General features: G+C 34.7%; 2 protein-coding genes across 2 annotated transcripts; both read left to right on the plus strand.

The window, feature by feature from the left end:
* The first annotated feature begins 3,863 nt into the window (after window positions 1-3,863).
* LOC140811563 (uncharacterized) lies at window positions 3,864-13,727 on the plus strand. The gene is made up of 15 exons (XM_073169517.1): window positions 3,864-4,276; window positions 4,995-5,397; window positions 5,470-5,647; window positions 5,747-5,886; window positions 6,833-7,715; window positions 7,967-8,067; window positions 8,244-8,388; window positions 8,472-8,540; window positions 8,620-8,665; window positions 9,711-10,183; window positions 10,420-10,499; window positions 11,394-11,529; window positions 12,652-12,841; window positions 13,023-13,105; window positions 13,283-13,727. Exons 1-15 carry the CDS (start codon window positions 4,171-4,173, stop codon window positions 13,403-13,405), a joined length of 3,156 nt encoding a protein of 1,051 aa, XP_073025618.1. The 5' UTR covers window positions 3,864-4,170; the 3' UTR covers window positions 13,406-13,727.
* A 5,173-nt stretch (window positions 13,728-18,900) lies between these two features.
* Window positions 18,901-19,260, plus strand: LOC140811099 (uncharacterized). The gene has a single exon (XM_073168975.1). The coding sequence runs from the start codon at window positions 18,901-18,903 to the stop codon at window positions 19,258-19,260; it is 360 nt and encodes a 119-aa protein (XP_073025076.1).

Raw genomic sequence — 19,260 nt, forward strand, 5'->3', positions numbered from 1 at the left:
CAATTCAATAATATTTCCCTTAAACCGATAAGGTAAACATCGGCTTAATAAGAACATCATCCCTCAAATTTGTTTTGTAGTATGCTAATACCAAGTAGCTCCCTTAGTTTATGAAATGCAGGCAGTTTCAGGGACTTGGTAAACATGTCAGCTACTTGGTTTTCACTTTTGCAATAGATGAGATCAATTGTTTCATTCTTTGTGAGGTCACTTAAAATTGATATTTCACATCAATGAGCTTACTTCTTCCATGGAGGACTAAATTCTTTGATAGTTTTATGGCTGAACTATTATCATAATAAATTGCAAAAGGATCATGATTCTTGAATTTAAGCTCTTCAAGAATTTTTCTCAACCAAATAGCTTGACATGCACGTGAAGTTGATGCAACAAATTTAGCTTCAATGGTAGATAAAGTAACAATTGATTGTTTCTTCGAAGTACATGGAACAACCGCTTGATCTAAGAAAAAAAATCATATCCTTAAGTTCTTTTTCTATCATCTCGATTTCCTTCAAATCTGATTGTACTCCTTTCTTATAGTAGAGACCAAGTTCTTGTGTTCGTTGTCGGCATCATAAAATCCTCTTAACAGCTTAAAAATGCATTTATGTAGGATTCTCAATGTATCTGCTTATGAGACTGAAGGAATACATAATATCCGACATTGTTGCTGTTAAATACATTAAGCTTCTAACAATTTGCTTGTAAAATGTGTTGTCAATCTTCTTTCCTTCACAAATTTTTGTTAGCTTCAAACCATAGTCTATGAGAGTACTTGCAGAATTGCATTTCTTCATATTAAATCTGCACAAAACTTTTTGAACACGTTTCTTTTGTGAAATAAAAAGCTCATAAGTAGATCGAACTACTTCATACCAAGAAAATGATGCATCTTGCCAAGATTCTACATATCAAACTCAACCATCATGGACTTCTTAAATTTTTCAAACATGACACAATCATTTTTAGAGAATATAAGATCATTAACATATAAATAAACAATGAGATTTTTTCTTCATCTTCAATTTTGTACGAAGTTTATACTCATATGGACTTTTTTGAAAACATACCTTGAAAAATAAGTCTCAATTCGACTATACTAAGCTCGTGGGACTTGCTTTAGCCCATAAAAAGTTTGTTTCAATTTATACACTTTATGCTCATTTCCAACTTAATATAACAAGGAGGTTGATGGATACATATATGTTCTTCCAAGTCTCCATGTAAGAACGTCGATTTCACAGCCAAATAGAAGATAGACCATGAATATTGTGCTACTAAGGCAATTACCAGTCTGATCGTATCATGTCTTGCAACTGAGCAAATATTTCTTTATAACGACTCCAAACTCTTGTTTGTAATCTTTGCTACCAACGGTGCCTTGAATTTGTCGGCTTTCCATTTTCTTTCAATTTACTCTTGTAAATCTACTTCACACATCATTTTTTGACCTTTTGGAAGCTCGATGAGTTCCCAAGTTTTATTTTTATCAATGGATGTGATTTCAGCATCCATTGTCTTTTGCTATTTTGATTCTTTGACACCTTCTTCGAAAGCTACTGGATCACAATATGAAAATAGAGCAAAATGAACAAATTAATCTTCAATTTGGTTATTACCAGTTACCTCATAATTTGTCATCCATGTTGCTCTTCTTCTAAATCGTTGAGATCTTTGTTCATCTTCTGTCTCATTGACTGAAATATGTTGATTGATTATTGATTGTTGCTTGTACTCTACAGATTATGCATTCTCCAAAGGATAATGCATTTCTTCTCCACTTTCTCCATCAAAATCAGCTTGAATTGGTTGTTTATCAGTATTTTCATCAACGAAAAACTACTGAATATCATGAATATTTTTGGCATTGGGATAACTGTATTTACCGATTATCGTGTTAGTATTTATTTGGTTCAACTTTGAACACAATTCTTTTTCTGCGCATATATTTTACCTTGTTGACTTGTAACTCAACTGGGTTGAGATAAAGCGATTGTATTTTGTTAGCTCAAACCAATAATACCGAAAGTTTTAATTGGTATTCATTCACCCCCTCTAAACATCTAGCCGGTCCTAAAAACATATGAGATTGAGTATATGCTGATAGTCATAGACTAAAAAACGAAAGCTAGAGAAATCCACCATTCATTGTTGCAATTGCAATTATTAAATAACAAAATGACACTTGGTTATTGTATGTTGTTGAATTAGTTAAATATAATTTGACATAGTATATTGATAAAATAATTAATTCCTTCAAAAGCATTGCTTAAGAATTGATATGTGCATTAACCGATATTTGAACAGTCGTTTATTAATTATTTTAATTTAAATTATTTAAATTGTGTTTGTTTCATCCTTTTATTTTAATTTCAATTTAGTTTATTAATTTATTCAAGTTTTTGTTCAAGTTAATTAAGAATTGTTTTTAATGTAAATTTGTAATATATCAAGTTTTGTCGGACGATATCCGTACTTGTTATTAAAACTTGACATGTACACAGAAATAACAAACAAAATTACATAATGAAAAGTAAATATTTAAAATAAATATGTGAAAACATGTAAATTTCATATATGTAATCAATATGAATTTATAAAAAAATATAATTTTCATTTTTATTTATTATATCAACTAATCTAATCTCAAATAAAATCGTTTCTATGTACAACGCACGTGCACTTTTCTAGTATATATATATATATATATATATATATATATATATATGTGTGTGTGTGTGTGTGTGTGTGTGTGTGTGTGTGTGTGTGTGTGTGTGTAGTAATTTTTCATGTTGGGACCTGGGAGTATTATGCATGTTTAAACTTAGATATGTTACAAAATGAATGGGCAAGAAACTTACAAATGTTACAAAACAAAAATTCTTGTGAGACGATCTCATATGTTAATTCTGTGAGATATATCTTCTATTTGAGTTATCCATGAGAAATAGTAGGTATCTTGTGAGACGGTCTCACGAATCTTTATCTGTGAGACGGCTCAACCCTACTGATATTCGCAAAAAAAAAGTAATACTCTTAGTATAAAAAGTAATATTTTTTCATGGATGACCCAAATAAGATACCCGTGTCACAAAATACGGCCCGTGAGACCGTCTCACAAAAGTTTTTGTTCATGAGAAATTATTAATTTTTATACCAAAAAATTTACTTTATATTGTAAATATTGTTATGGTTGATCTGTATAACAAATAAAGACTCGTGAGACCGTCTCTTAAGAGATTTACTCGTTACTAAATGAATGAGCAAGATTCTTAGGACAAAAAAAAAATTAGAGAAATGAAATGAGATTCTTAGTGCATAAAATGTTTACAAATTTGTGCTTATTATATAGAGTTGAAAATAAATAATAACAAAAAATAATTCCAAAAGGAAGCAACGTTCACTATCAAACTTCCAAACAATTTGGCAAACATAGACTTGATAAAAACAACCAACGTTAATAGAAAACTAAATAACAACCTTGAACTATTAAATATTTGACTTCAACAAGATAAGATTGGAAAAAAAAATTAATTTAAATAAGTCCATTGTTGACATGTTTTTATAATATTTTATGTTAATTATGATGAATTTTAACTTCAGTGAATAATAAAAACATTTGAAATTCATTTTATTTTATATAACTAATGTTTAAATTAAATAAAATATGAATTTAAAATTTAATTTATTATTTCATCCATAAAATTATTATCAAAATTTATAAATTTCAAATTAATACAATGACAATTTCGTACAGATTATTATTATTAAATTGAAAAAAGAAGAAAAAAGAAATTTTGTCGGTTAGCACCGATCGGACAACTAGGCAGAGTTAATGGAAACGTGTTGAGAGCGTTTTTACATTCAATTCCAACGCTTTTAGTTATGTCTCCGCTCATGCGAAATTCCAGCGCTTTATTTACCCAGAAATTCGAACTGAGACACGACCGGAATTTTGAATATTTTTAGCTGAAAAAAGTTGAATTTTACTCCTGAATCCACGGAAGGACGCCGATTCTGTTACTAGATTTTATATATGTTATTAATCAGATTCGATTTTGCAGATGGACGGCCGAATTTGATTCCTTTTCCTTTTATGAATTTTCAATTTTCGTATATTTGATCAGGTTTTTTAGTTCTAAGAAATTGTCAACAAGGTATTCGTGGATGATGAAGAAGGCAATGGAGAGTGTACAGGATCTGATCGAAGAAGCTAAGCTTCGAGCTGTGTGGTGGATTCTCTGCATATTTGGAGTATCTTATTTCTTGACACGTAACTCTCAGTTTCCATTCCCTGTTTCTTGTTTTTGCGAGTATGATGAAAATCTGTTCTTTAAAGAATGAATTTTGCTTTGTAATTCTATTTTTGGTTTTAACTTTGGTCTTGCTTGCGGTGGTATAATGCTGATCCTAGGAATTAGGATCATGCATGTGAACAAAATTAGGGGATTATTAACTCAAAAAAATTTAGGGGATTATTTCTGGTGTTATGGTATGTTGAAGTAACTGTAAAAAGGTACAGTAAATTCTGCTATACCAGACACTAGAGAGGTGCAGTTACCATCGTTATGATCTGTAACATTCTAACTGTACCTAAACTGTTTGGTGCTTCTGGTGGTTATACTACATTTTGTGTTATATGATAAAGATGCGTGTAATTATTCCATCACACCAGTCCCTTTCTACCGGTTCAGCTATGGCACTCGCCATATTGGAAGGTTTTGGTTGTGTGGTACCTAACCTTATTAGGAAAGCTTGTTGATCACAGTGTGTTTATGCTAGTTCAGCTGAAATAGTTTGATTAAAGAAAATGTCACTGCTATTTTTAATGTAACTGAACCATATTTATGTTAGGGACAAGAATTCAACTTTATAAACTGTTTTTTAAAGTTGTTTCCCATGGAATTTCTTCCTGCGAGTCTTCTACTTGTTTATTTAGTTTTTTTCCCTCTAATCCCAGTTAGTACACTAAATTTATGCATTTTTGGCAGATACTAGCAAATCAATGTTGATGAACATTCCAATAGGTGTACTCTTGGTTTCTGGATTACGAATACTACTTAATGAGGTGGAATTCCGATGGAAGGTTCAGAACACCAGACCATTGTCCTACTTATCGCACTTAGAAAAAAAGCAGCTGTCTGTGAATGATTCCCGCCTGAATACCCTGTCCCCTGCTCAAAAATGGAAGAGAAAAATAGATTCTCCTGTTGTAGAGGCTGCTATTGAAGATTTTATCAACCAAATTTTGCGTGATTTTGTGATAGATTTGTGGTATTCTGATATTACTCCTGACAAAGAGGCACCAGAGCTTATCCGTGGGATAATAATGGATGTTCTTGGTGAAATATCTGGAAGAATCAAAGAAGTAAACCTTGTTGACCTGTTAACAAGGTATATTTTACTGTGCGTTTGTACTATTGCAAAAGCTTACTAGCAATTGAACTTTGTTTCTCCTGTCTCCAGGGATGTGGTAGATCTGGTTGGAGATCACCTTGATCTTTTTAGAAGAAACCAGGCTTCTATTGGTGTGGATGTTATGGGAACATTGTCCTCTGAAGAACGGGATGAGAGGTTGAAACACCATCTTCTGTCCTCTAAGGAACTTCATCCTGCTTTGATATCTCCAGAGTGTGAGTACAAGGTGTAGAAGTGTTCTGATTCAGAAACAAATTGTTTGCTCAATCTCGTTTTTTCTCCTTCTGATCGATGTTCATGAGATCTATTGCTTCTGTATGTATAGGTTCTTCAGCGGCTCATGGGAGGCCTTTTAGCTGTCGTGCTAAGACCAAGGGAAGCACACTGTTCTTTAGTTCGGTGCATTGCTCGTGAGCTTTTGACTTGTTTGGTTGTACAACCTATCATGGATTTTGCAAGCCCAGGGTGAGGTGCCAGTAATTTTACTTTTTAAATCATAAACAAGTTATTTTATTCTCCTTTTAAGAAGTTCTCTTTTCCATTTTTTTTGGTTGGATCATGGATTGCAACTATGCGAATCAGACAGCCACTTGATGTTTCATATGTTATGAGTTATCTTGTTAATTGTTACGTAAGTGTTTGGTGCAAGATTAATAGTTGACCAATTTGATCTCCTTGAATGCTTATTCAAGGAAAATGTGGGGGGTGTTAGGAGATGATGATTCTAAGCCGCAAATCTGGAATGAGGATTAATTCTGCAAATATAGAAATATAGAATAAGAGCAAAGTTTCTGGAATGGAAATGAAGAAGATGATATTATAAACTGAAAGAAGAAAATGTTCTTTCCCAGAGATCTTCTCTGCGCAATAAGAAAATATTCTCTCCCTAGCTCAGCTAGTGCTGACTCTCATGATAAAGAAATCCACTCCACTAACCCTCTCGCGCTACCTCTTTTATTCCATCCCCACAGGGACATGAATCCTGTCCTGTGTCTTCTAGATTAAACATTCTTAATAATGAGCTTTTCGTTATTGGGCCCATCTTTATGATCGTAACAGGGGGTTTAGTTGGTTATCATAAAAAGTTTGATCTTACTTCCTCGTGTAATATGTACCGTAAGAGGGGTGTCATGATTATTGTTTACTCCTAATTTATGTCTCATTGTAGTCAGAAGTCACTCTGTTTCTCATAATTTACTTATCATCATGGCGTGCATCGAAGATTTTTGTGAATGCTTACAGAATTCTTCTTTTGTAATCAATCATTTTTTATGGCATGCATGCATCGAAGTTTTCTGTGAATGCTTACAGAAATCTTCTTTTCTAATTAATCAACTTTTATGGCATTTCAAATTTTGGTCGCTGGAGCATCACCATTATGGAATCTAATTATTCCTAACCTTTTATACAGGTATATTAATGAGTTGTTTGAGTATATTATGCTTGCCTATAATAATGAGGATATTGTTGCTGATCGATCATCTAAGGTTGAGAGTCATAACTGTGATCAAGCTGTTGCTGGAGAACATTACCAAACCAGTGAATCTAATTTGAAAAAAAGTGTTTCTTCTGGCGTTGAAGAAACTGATTTGTCTTTGTCTCGATTCGATAATGAGAAGGCACTGAAATCCAATACCTCAGAAAATTTCTTCGCTAATAACATTCCACGGCCTGCTGAATGGGCAAAAGCATTTGATGCAGCAAGCCAAAGAAGAACAGAAGTCCTTATGCCTGAAAATCTTGAAAACATGTGGGCCATCGGAAGAAACTATAAAAAGAAACTTCAAAAGAAGGCTGCTCCACGACCTCAGGCTTCTGAAGGTACTGGCTCATTAGACATCACAGTCCCACTCCCACAAAAACAATTGTTCACGGGCATACCAGTGCAGAAGCCCAAAACATCAATCGAAGCAGAAGATAAGAATTATAAGAAACCAACTACCGGGCCTGACCAAGATAACCAACCTACCAATTCCAGCATTGCTGCTTTTGGCAGTTCAAAAGATCATGACCGGGAAGCTTTTTTGAAGGAAGGATCTACCATTGAGGATCTGGAAAAAACTGTTGTTGTTTCTTCCTATGAAAATAAAAATAAGCTTAAAAAATCAAACAGTGCTTCTGATTTACGCATTCATCCTAGATTCGAAGATACACTTACTAGTGTAGGTATTGCGCCCATCATTTCAGAATACTACAGTGCAGATGCTAAGAAGCCTAATATACACAGCAGGAAGAGTATTTCAGATATGGTTATTCATGGTGAAGGGCTGCATGTTCCGAAGCTAAGATGTCGAGTAAGACGACTAAGTTTGTTTTTTATATTGGGTTAATCTTGAAATGTAAAGCATGTATGAGTGGTTAATAGAATTTAACGAGCAAGATGTATAATGTAAATTGTTTTCTCTATTTGCCTGCATTTGCATGATCAGCTACTTTAACTGAAGCTTGAGTTAAAGAGTTCTTTTACAATTTATGGAAACCATTGATTAGTGCCATCTGATGATTTATGGTGTCTTGAGTTGATCAACAAACCTTGATTCTGCAGGTTGTTGGAGCATACTTTGAGAAACTTGGCTCAAAGTCCTTTGCAGTTTACTCAATTGCTGTGACTGATGCTGACTACAATACTTGGTTTGTGAAAAGAAGGTAATGTTTGTGCATCCAGTTGAATAAAAGATATTGCTATACCCATAAATCATAATACTTTTCAACTTTGTTGATCTTCTTTCATTCTACTGAGCGAGAGTTTCTTAGTAGATCTGGATTACTCAATTATTTTTTTAATTGTTCACTTGAGATTTATTTTGTCTTGCTGTTTGCAGATATCGAAATTTTGAGAGATTACATAGACATCTTAAGGACATTCCTAATTATACATTGCATTTACCTCCCAAAAGGATATTTTCTTCAAGTACGGAGGATTCTTTTGTTCATCAGCGCTGCATTCAGCTTGACAAGTATCTTCAGGTATGATTGCCCCCAACACTTCTTTGGGTTCCTTTTTCTATTATTTCATGTTCATCGCTGTTTTAACTTTAACTATTTACCAGGATCTCTTGTCAATTGCCAATGTTGCCGAGCAACATGAAGTGTGGGATTTTCTAAGTGCTTCCTCTAAGGTATGCATTTGGCTTTTTGTTTAGAAAACAATATGTACCTTTGTGTCTTGATTAATTTATGGTTCCTTTATCTCTGAAGAATTACTCATTTGGAAAATCATCTTCTGCGATGAGGAGTCTTGCAGGTATGCATCTTCTCTTCTCGACTGTCATTTTTATCTACTTTTTGTTAGTTTGAATCACCTCAGCATGCAGATGTGCAGTACTCTGGTTGGTTTGTCTTGGTATGACACTTCAACATGGTTATTGATGCTAGAGTCATGACCTTCAGCAACCTAGATACTTGATTACTCAAATTATATTCCTCGATTGCTGCATATTGCTACAAATTCCTGGTTATATGAAATCAAATAGAAATTTTGGACTTTTTTATATTATTTCCTTTCTTTGTAAATTCCAAGTTTGACTTGTGATTTGCGATCTTTGGAAAATCTTGAGTCTTGCTGTTCATTTTGTTACCTTTTTTTATGATGGCTGACCAGCCTTCATATTGGCTTTATTCTTGGTGAATAAAATCATTCTTGTTGTTAAACTTTTAACTCAACTGGTTTCAACTTCCTTTGTAATTTCGCTGGAGATTTCAAAATGGGGTAGAAGGTTCGAGTGTCAAAAATCCTCCCACCTTATTAACTTTTTATTCATATACTTCTTAGTCTGCAAACTTTTGGTCCTAAGAGTTGTAATCGAGGTGCATTATTTTGGTGCTTGATATAAAATTTTGTGATTCCATGGATGCCTTACTCATATATCATGATATATTACCTTTTAAGTTCATCTGTATATACCATACCATTCAAAGTGTTAATTGATGTCTACATTTGAATGTATACCTTGTAATTAGTTGCCCGAGGCTGTTAACTTTACGTTAATATTGATGCTTTCATTTTTGGTTGTATAAAAGTGGACTAAAAGTTCCACTGCCTGAATACCATTTGCCTGTGTTGAAAATGATTTTTATTAAGCCAGGCATTTAAATGTCACTTTGGATTTGAATTTGACCACACTAAATAAATTATATGGTAGAAAGCTATATTGTGATTAAAAACAATTAAGCTCTTATATTTCAGGAGAACCTAAGCTCTTTCTTATTATCATTCTACTTTTAAAAGTTGTGCTTGAATTATATCTGGAAAAGACTGATCAGAATGAAATATCCCTCGTCAAAAACAGTTAATGTGGATGATGCTGTCGATGATATTGTACGTCAATTCAAAGGAGTTTCTGATGGTCTGATGAGGAAAGTTGTTGGCTCACCTTCCTCTTTTCATGAACCATCTTCTTCCATTACAAGCAGAAACTTGTCCTTGACTTTTGATGATTTATATAAATTGGCTATGAGGGAAAGTACCTCTGAATCAATTAACAGTTTTTCTGATAATGAGGAAGGTGATAATGCAAACCAGGGGCAACAGGAATTAGAATCTATCGCTCAAGCAAATGGGTGGCATTCAGACAATGAATTGAGTTCACAGGGTTTTCCACCAAGGGTTGTTAAACTAGGTGAAGAGGTCAGTTTATTGAATTTTGAGGAAATCCATGGTGTAAAGATGAAACCCGCAACAAGCTGTGAGAGCAAATATCGGGAATCTAGTTTAGCCTTAATGTCAGTTACCCTAGATGATCCAACAGCGGTGCCTCCAGAGGTATTGAGTGTTTGGTTGTCTTCTTTTCTTTCCTTCTTATTCCTCTTGGTTCATCAATCCTTCGCACTTATCATCCTGTTTTTCACTAGGTCATTTAGTTGAAATTTGCCTGGTTGACTTTTTGCTTCTGCTGTTTTATGGGCACCTATTGCCTCTTTGTATTTCTCTACACTCCAGTTTAGATTTTAGTACTCTTTCTTATGAATTCTCTGATTGAAGCTATATTTATGTTGCAGTGGACACCACCGAATTTAAGTGTTCCGGTTCTGAATTTAGTTGATAACATATTTCAGCTCAAGAGAAGAGGCTGGCTAAGGTGATCCTGTTCATACTTTCGAATCATGAACTTTCTTTGTGTCTTGCAATTAAATGCGAAATTACTTTTCTCAAACTAGGGTATTTGTGCATTGTTTGTTCACGTGAATACTTTGCAGGTATTATACTTGATGAAAAAATTCAATGTATATGAGCCTTGGGCCTTCCACTGCGATGCAGCTTTTTAATGCTGTCTATCCTTTTTACCGGTGGATCAAAGCTTTCTCAATTACCCACTAAACTAATTTCATGCCTATCTTTTTGTTCATTTTTTTCGGAATTTTTACTTGTAACTGAATCAACTTGTATGAATATCATGCATGATCATAGATATGTTTCACTCTATGCACTCTCCTTATTAAACGGATGGACTTATATTTGTCCAAGCAGAGTGTTGACCTTAACCTGCATCTGAGAGTTCAACCAAGCTTATTGGATCTGTAGATGATTTGTCCTTCTTATGCAAAGTAATCAGATTTCTTGTCCAGAAATGAATTTTTTTCATGAAATAAAGTGACGAAAATTGAGCTTCTGTAGGACCCGATGACCATCAAGTTTGAATGGTTGGGATAGACTGATCATAAGATCATTGTGCGCTCTTCGGCCATACTTGATAGTGACGCTTTTGCTTAGCCAAATTTCCTGAATTCTCCGAACCTCGTGGATATTCCAAATATATAGTTGAAAAGCTAGTTAGTCAAATTTTTCTCATCCAGTTGGGGCATTCTTCCATCATTTCAATTAAAGTGATACTCATCCTTGTTGATTTCTCTATGTCTGAAGAAATTTTATTTATATTTGACAATTGTCAGTTTAATTGAGTTTTACAGTCAAAGAGCATACCTTCTTATGCGGATCATACCTTGACCACATACTTTTTATTTTATTACTGTAGGAGACAGGTTTTTTGGATATCGAAGCAAATATTGCAGTTAGTCATGGAGGATGCCATTGATGACTGGCTCTCAAGGCAAATACAGTGGCTCCGTAGAGAGGAGGTCATTGCTCAAGGAATTCGATGGGTTCACAATGTGAGTTGCGAGTCTTCTTATCCAACAGTTTATTAACCTGAATATTGTTCAACTGCTATTTTGGTGCAATCACCATGCTTTAACAACGCAAACACAAACAAATCTGAATCCAAGAGTAAGATAATTCAATTCTTAAAAGGAAATACTCTGTATGAAACAGCAATGAAAGTGGCAAATCAGTATTCCTACTTAACCCCTGGCCCAAAGCTAGCCATAAAGCAACAGAACTGTTATGAAGAAAAATGCTCCCTCAACCCAGGGCGATAAGTTTGGGAGACATGGTCACATCATGAATTCTTCTAGATGTCGCGCTTGCATCATTCTCTGGCCAGTTGCTCAAGCGTGCATTATGATACATGACCACTTGTCGAGAGGTCTTCATGCTACGGCTACTAACCTCTCGGCCACAGTTTTTTCCCCGTTTAATTTTTCCCCACTTGCCTGACCATCTCTTCCTCTCCCTATTTCTAGATCCTTCGATTATCATTATGTAATCCAGTCTTGGTCTAGCCCTCTATTTTCCTTATGCCCCAGACCTGTAACAAAACCCCCTTCCTTAAGATAAAGCATCATCTTCAAGTCTAAGAGTTGAGTTTGATTCTTGTTCTGCTCACCAATGCATCTGTTCTTCCTCAATAGTAGGTTCGTCGACCGTGTAGTGTAGAATCACTCAGCAAAGCCAGTTCATTTATCTGGATCCATGCCTTTTTTTTGGCGGCAAAGTAGGTATTGGGGTGAAAACATTTACTTTGAGGGGGCCTTTTCACTCAAACCTGTAGTGTGATTTTGTTTGTAGGTTTTGATCTCACTACCTTTAAAGTTTAATGTCATGGAGGGTTCATAACCTAGTACAGACACGTTCCAGAAATTTATATGCCTAAATGACATATTAATATTAATTTTATGTTCTATTTTCTGTATTTTGTTGTCTGATAATTTGGTCGGGTATGGCCTATGTGGGATTCAATTTTTAAAACTACGGTTGGTAATGTGGGTTGGCAAAGATTCTTTTCCTCTGTAACTCAACATTTATTGTTCGTTGAAACACTGAGAATCTCTTGCATATATTGACTTCTTTGGTGGAGTTGTCCTTCCTTTTCCTGACTATTATCTTCTGAATAGGTTCTCTGGCCCGATGGAACTTTCTTTTTGAGACTGCACACTCAAAGTCTACTAAATGATAGTCAAACTAACCAGGGATCTTGGCAAAATACCCGAAAACAAAGTGGTAGAAGGGTCGCTCAACCAGGGTCTTTTGAGCAACAGCTTGAAGCTGCTCGAAGAGCTAGTGATTTGAAAAAGATGATATTTGGTGAGTATTGCTATGTAATCGCTACATATTTTTTTCATATTGGTATAGAAACAGATTAGAGGTGAATCTTATGCTGCTCCTTGTTTTTCTTGTTCGATAGCCTTATTTGGTAGTTTTTCTGAATACTGGTAATTGAAGATTTCTCATCTATAGCGAAATCTAATTGTCTCCCTCATGGCAGATGGTGCTCCGACAACTTTGGTCAGCTTGATTGGGCAAAAGCAGTATAAACGTTGTGCGAGGGACGTATACTACTTCCTTCAGGTAACAAAAAGCTGATACCCTTCCCCCTCTCCCCCCGCTCATTGCTTAAAATATGCCTAAACCTCGAGGCATCGTGCTGTTGTTGAAAACTAATACTGCATTTTACCAGAGCCTGACTGTATTTTATGTCATTTCCCTTTGTTGTGAATGCTTTCTTTTTCCTTTCATTTACTGCAGTCCACAGTCTGTTTAAAGCAACTTGGATATGGAATACTGGAACTTATTCTCATCTCGGTTTTCCCCGAGCTGCGTGATATTGTAACTGACGTACACGAAAAGATGCGAGTTCAGCCTGAGTAGTATTGAATTTTACATTCTCTTCTCACAGCGTCAAGATGGTTCGATCTCGAGTTCCGATCTTAAGGTTGGTAATGGTCAAAATTCTCACAGGAAATAGGAGAATGGATTTATGGTTTCCTCTTAACGCTCCTGTTAATACACACCCACCTGTATATTATTTTTTGTAGATTATGTAAAAATTTGTATTCAAGACGGACGTTTGGTCATCTATGCCCCAATGGAAGGGTTCTGATGACTGCATCTCGAGGAAGCATAATGTAAAATAGCTACTGTATAGTTCTTTTCATTTTTGTGCAGTGACATTCTTTTGGTAAAATTTTGAAATTATTACTTGATTGAGTTTATTTCTACAGCAAAAGTTAATTGTCACTATCTAAATTAAATAAAAAAAATCAGTACTAAAAAGATACATATTATAAAAAGATACAAAAAGTATAAATAACAGACTGTTATAAATAATTTTAAAAACAATTATAAATCTTTACTCATTTATAAAAGGAGTATATGTGTTTAAAAAACATGGGGTATTTTAGAAAAATAAAAACGCTTCATCAAATATATCAAATTTTGTTACTCCAAGCCTCTTTCACTTTATTAATAGTATATCAAAATTTGTTTTCCTCAGCCTCTTTTCCTTGATTAAAAAAGTATAGATGAGTAACTTTTTCTTCTTTCTTGAACCAACTTAACGATTTTTTATTAGTGGGAGGGATATTTCCATTTATATACCTAACCAATAGAAAAAATGAGATAGAATTGAAAAAAATCAAATTTCAAATTTGAAGAAATTCTCATTTCAAATGATTAAAGGAGCGTTATATTTCGAGGCACGACAAGTCAAGAGGTGGAAAGTAGTGGAGTTCATATCCTCTGAGGTGAAAAACAGCACACGCTGCTATGTCATCAAACGACGTTGTTTACTGTCTTTTTTATCCTTTTGAATTCATTAAATTTGTGCCGGATTTTGACCAGCGACTTGGCTTCTTCTACATGCAAAGTTTGTTATTATTAAAAATTTAAACACAGACTGAGAAATCAAATTAGACCAAAATCACCCGATAGAATAATTAAATGATAGAATAATTATTAGCTTGACTTAAAAAATTAAATCTCAACAAAAATTTAATTAGAGGGTAATTTTTTAAAATAATTAGATAAATTAAATTCTTGTTAAATTTATTTGTATGAAATAATATATGTAGTTTAATTCTATTGAGTTAAATTAATGATTTTAAAATTATTGATAGTTAGAAGTCTTACTGATCACCTTATGTTAAGTTTTTGAGATACTAAGAGTTTCGACTAAGCATTGGTATGTCTTGCTGAAGTGGGTAGTTGCAAGCCATTGTAATTGTCAAAGTCTTTTAGTATAATTTTTCTGTGAGGAAAAATGAGTGACGTATGAGTTATTCAAATCTCCGAACATCCAAAAACAAACCCGTGCAATTTAGTTTTCAGTCACCTTACTTTTACAGTCAGTTTTGTAGCATTATTGTTTCATACCTTAGCCATTCTTGTGTTCAAACAAAATCAGTGAGCCTATTTCTATGCAATGTCCAACTTTTGGTTTATTGATATCCAGCTGACGAGAATTTCATTTCATTGTTGCTAAGCCCAACCGAAGTATATTTAATAAATTGTTGAGATTTTTTATTCACCCCCCAAAATCAATCTCCGATCCTAACAACTAAATTATTGATCGTATGAACTTTAACGATGTCTAGAAATTTTTTGGTGCATAAAAATCTTAATACTTAAAAAAATCATTTCTATAAGGTGAAAAAGTTTGTTTAATTTGTATTCTTATCGAATATAAGCGGCACTTGACTATTCCTAATATTCTCTTGAGGTCATAAATAAACTTTGATTGAATTAATGGATTGTTTAAAAAATAATATTTAATTATTATTTATATCGGTCTTGTTGTTAGTAATTAATTCAGCAAACCAAAATTTGAGGATGTGTTTTTGAAACTTCTGCTCATTTTAAAATTCCACTGAACCTTTTTTTAAATGCAATGGCCGAAACCATGCATATATAAATACATAAAATTCGAAACATGCATTTTACAAAATTAACTCACTGCTAAATAAAATAATCATAGTTAAAATTATGGAAAAAAAAATCAACCAACATCAATAATTACCGTTTAAAAATATAAAATGTCAAACATTTTAAAATATATCAAAACCCTAAACAAAATAAAATCATCAACCATTCAAAAAAAAAAAAAAAACTGATTAAACGTGCTCCCATAAAATCATATTCTTGCGGAAGAATACAAGGTCCTCGGTTTAACGTGCGCCACCAGCTCCGCTCGTTCAGTCATCATCACCTCCAGTCTCCTGATCAAAATGCTCACCTGTATCATTCACACCTAGTGAGTCTAAAACTCAATACACATGTAACGTTATAACAAATATATATACATAACATGCAGCAGTAAAAAAATACTGTAATCAACATACCATTCATGATCTTAAAAGCATAAACGTAAACATGTCGGAAAAGCATATGAGTCAAAACAGCTCATCATAGCATCATATACTTATACATTTACTTTAATTGAATTCAGTTCATTAGTTGTGACTTTCGTATCAGCTTTATCGTTTCATCATTATACGATGGATCCATCTACATAAAACCGTGGTGCCCGGCAGCTGTCGGACATCAACGACAATATTACCTATTGTACATAGGCCTCATCATTAGCATTTACATATACAACGATAGTCACAACCAATTCATATCCTTGAAAGCAACATCATTTTCATCACTTAACAAAATCATGCATATATGTAAATTTTCTTAAAATCAAGCACGCAACGTAATTTCATAATTTCATAAAAATCATATACATGATACATAAACATTTAAAAACACGATAAATTTGTGTTCAAGGCTCTGCCAGGACAAAAATCTCGACTCGGGTGCAAAATGATCATTTTGCCCCTGAAACCCAAAATGACCGTTTTACCCCTGGACCTCAACATTTCAACCCGAAGCTTACCAAACTCCTTAAAACTTCCCAAAATATAATTAAATACATCTCTTAGACGTAAACTCGAGCTCGTTTCAAAACTTAAACGATTCGTTTTAAAACTTGGATCGGGGTCCCGGTTTTAACCCGAAACTTTACCAAATTTTTCCCCAACTTAAACCATGACCTTATCCTACATGACCAGACTCTAAACCCCTTATTTCAGACCCCTTATTAGCCTCCCGCAGTAACCGAAAGTTGATGAAATTTTCTATACGCGCATACTCGAAACCCTAGTGCACTAACTTTCTATATTTGCGATCCTAGCCCAAGACCAAGCAGACCAGCACCTAACCAACTATATTGGGACCATGTTCAAACCCAAGGGACTCTCCTTGACCAACCCTAGCTAACCCTACTGCCCAAAACACCAGCCCCTTGCGATACCCACAAACCCGCGCCGCACAAGACAATCGAGCCACACATTAACCTAGCCCTCCGACCAACTCCTAGACCACGACCAGCTGTGCATGGCCCTATCCCAGCCCCGTCATGGCCCAAGAGAGTCAGCTTATTGGCTGGAAAACAAGCCATGCAAGGCGGCACACACCCAAGCCTTCGATCTTGCCAAAACTGAGCCAACCTACACCAAGTACCGATCGACCCTCACCTAATCCAACCAAGTTTCGACTCAGCCCTTAACCCTCTTCTTTCTTGACATTATCACCACCCTAGAACTCAAATTCAACAGCCCCTCGCACAAGGACATGAAAAACATGAGTTGTTCACAAGATATATGCATGTTCATGTCAAAACTTTTGTAAAAACGGTCTTATATGATAGACCAACGAAATTTCAATCAAAAACATATACAACATCACATTAATGGTGTAAATGATGAGAAAAGAATGGTGCAAGGCGTGCCTTATCGTTTATAAGCTTGAAAACTCTTGCGAAGAACGCACACCAGAGAGACGGGTAAGAATTTTACTTGAAAGCTTTGGGAGATTTTCGAGATGGCTACTATATTTTTGAGAGAATGGCTGCTGGACAAGTGAAGGGGGCGGCCAAGGGGTGTTAGATAGGTTTAGAGTTTGATTAGGTAGAGTTTAAGTCAAAACATAATACACTAATGAGCCTTTAATTAAAATTTAAAGGGTTAAAAGCCCATTAGGCACTAAAATAAACCCATCAAGCCCAATAACACTCCCGAAAAATATTTCGTTTAGGTACGTTTTTAAAAATATTGCCCGAGCCCTCAAAAGGTCCCCCGAATCGATAAAATTTGCTTATCGGCTAAAAATATAATTCGGCAGGTAAAAATACCTAACCAATGCCCAGTTTCAAAAATCATACTTAAAAACACCACTGATGCAGCTAAAATAAATGAGTCGAGTAAACTGCGCACGCGATATCCGACTGGTTAGTAAATTGGTCCACTTGGCCCGTAAATGGGCTCGCCTGGCAGACAAACGGATCCACGTAGACAATGTACAGTTAATTTGCGGGACGTCACTTGCGTCACAAACACTCGTTAAGTGGGCGTCGGGAGGGTTCACGACATAGACACTCCGACGCTCAAGTCAGTAAGCAGTTCCAAGAAAATTCAGAGAACTAAAGAACTTTTATCAAAATGAGAGCATACCTTAAATTGTGTGGGAGTTCCTCTATTTATAGATTTTTAAGAGTGCTAAATGGACTTGAACTTTCACAATCACAAGCCAAATTTTGGGTTTCAATAACGTTACAATTAAACAAATAACTAATTGAATTAGTCTTATTAAATGGAGCTTATTCTAATTAATCCAACAAATAATTAATCGTGTTGAAATAAATAATTATATTAAGCTTGTACCCATCAACCTCATATTAAATAATTAAAATTAATATTCAATAAAAATATTTTCCTGAATATCTCTGGTCTCCGTTCGAGCGTGAAAAACAACTTAAAATTTTAATGCATTAAACTTTAAATAAACCATGAATTAAAATATAAATTCATGAAATAAACCTTCATTTAATGCATTAAAAAAATTTAATAAAATGCAAAAAACATTTAATAACTTATATACATATGATTTACATGGACTTTCAAATTTTCGACACAGTTACAGTTTTGGCACAAAAGCTCAAGTTGCTGGTCAAAATCCGGTACAAATTTAATGAATACAAAAAGAGAAAAAAAGACAATAAACGAGATCTTTTGATGGCACGTCAGCGTGTGCTATTTTTCTGAACACCGGATCTGAACCCTCAACGTCTCATCTTCATGTCAAGCCAACCATATTAACACTAACCTTATCCAAATACTTCAAACTTGTAATTCTCCCCCATACAAACTCCATTCATTCAATCCCTCTATTTCATCAAGAATCTTAGATCGAGAAATCCCACAGAAACAGGTAAAAGATATTTCTTTCGACGATATCTTAGTGGGCATCATATCTTTACCACACTCTTCATAAATAACATGATTCTTGCATCGTTTTCTGTGTGTAGGTTGTGTTCTTGACCAATGGCAACAATATCGGCTACAATATCTTCGGTGACGTTTCCGGCCGCCACCGCCGTATCAGCCCAGAGGAGAACAAGAGTCAAGTTTATCGATGGATTGAGCTCATTTGGTGGGCTGAAGGCACATAACAATGTGGCTTCATTAGGCCTACCAGTTGGCACTGAGCAGTCTTTTGCGAAGATTGTCAGCTTACTGAAAAAGAAATCTTCGCAAGGCAGAGGCGGCGGTGCTTTAACTTCCACCTGCAATGCTGTGGAAGAGATTTTCAGGATTGCTGCTATTATGCCTTCATTGGTTCTTATCGGGGTTGCCGTTGGATTCTTGCTTCTTCGAGTTGAAGCATTCGTGGAGGAAGAATGA

This window comes from Primulina eburnea, chromosome 14 (genome assembly GCF_022965805.1).
Source record: "Primulina eburnea isolate SZY01 chromosome 14, ASM2296580v1, whole genome shotgun sequence".
Lineage (NCBI taxonomy): Eukaryota > Viridiplantae > Streptophyta > Magnoliopsida > Lamiales > Gesneriaceae > Primulina > Primulina eburnea.

What these genes read in the sequence shown, in the direction of transcription:
- LOC140811563 (XM_073169517.1), top strand. Translation starts at nt 4,171, where the DNA reads ATGATGAAGAAGGCAATGGAGAGTGTACAGGATCTGATCGAAGAAGCT. An exon ending in AGTATCTTATTTCTTGACAC is followed by an intron (nt 4,277 to 4,994) that starts GTAACTCTCAGT and finishes CATTTTTGGCAG; the next exon opens with ATACTAGCAAATCAATGTTG. An exon ending in TGCGATGAGGAGTCTTGCAG is followed by an intron (nt 8,666 to 9,710) that starts GTATGCATCTTC and finishes CGTCAAAAACAG; the next exon opens with TTAATGTGGATGATGCTGTC.
- LOC140811099 (XM_073168975.1), top strand. Translation starts at nt 18,901, where the DNA reads ATGGCAACAATATCGGCTACAATATCTTCGGTGACGTTTCCGGCCGCC.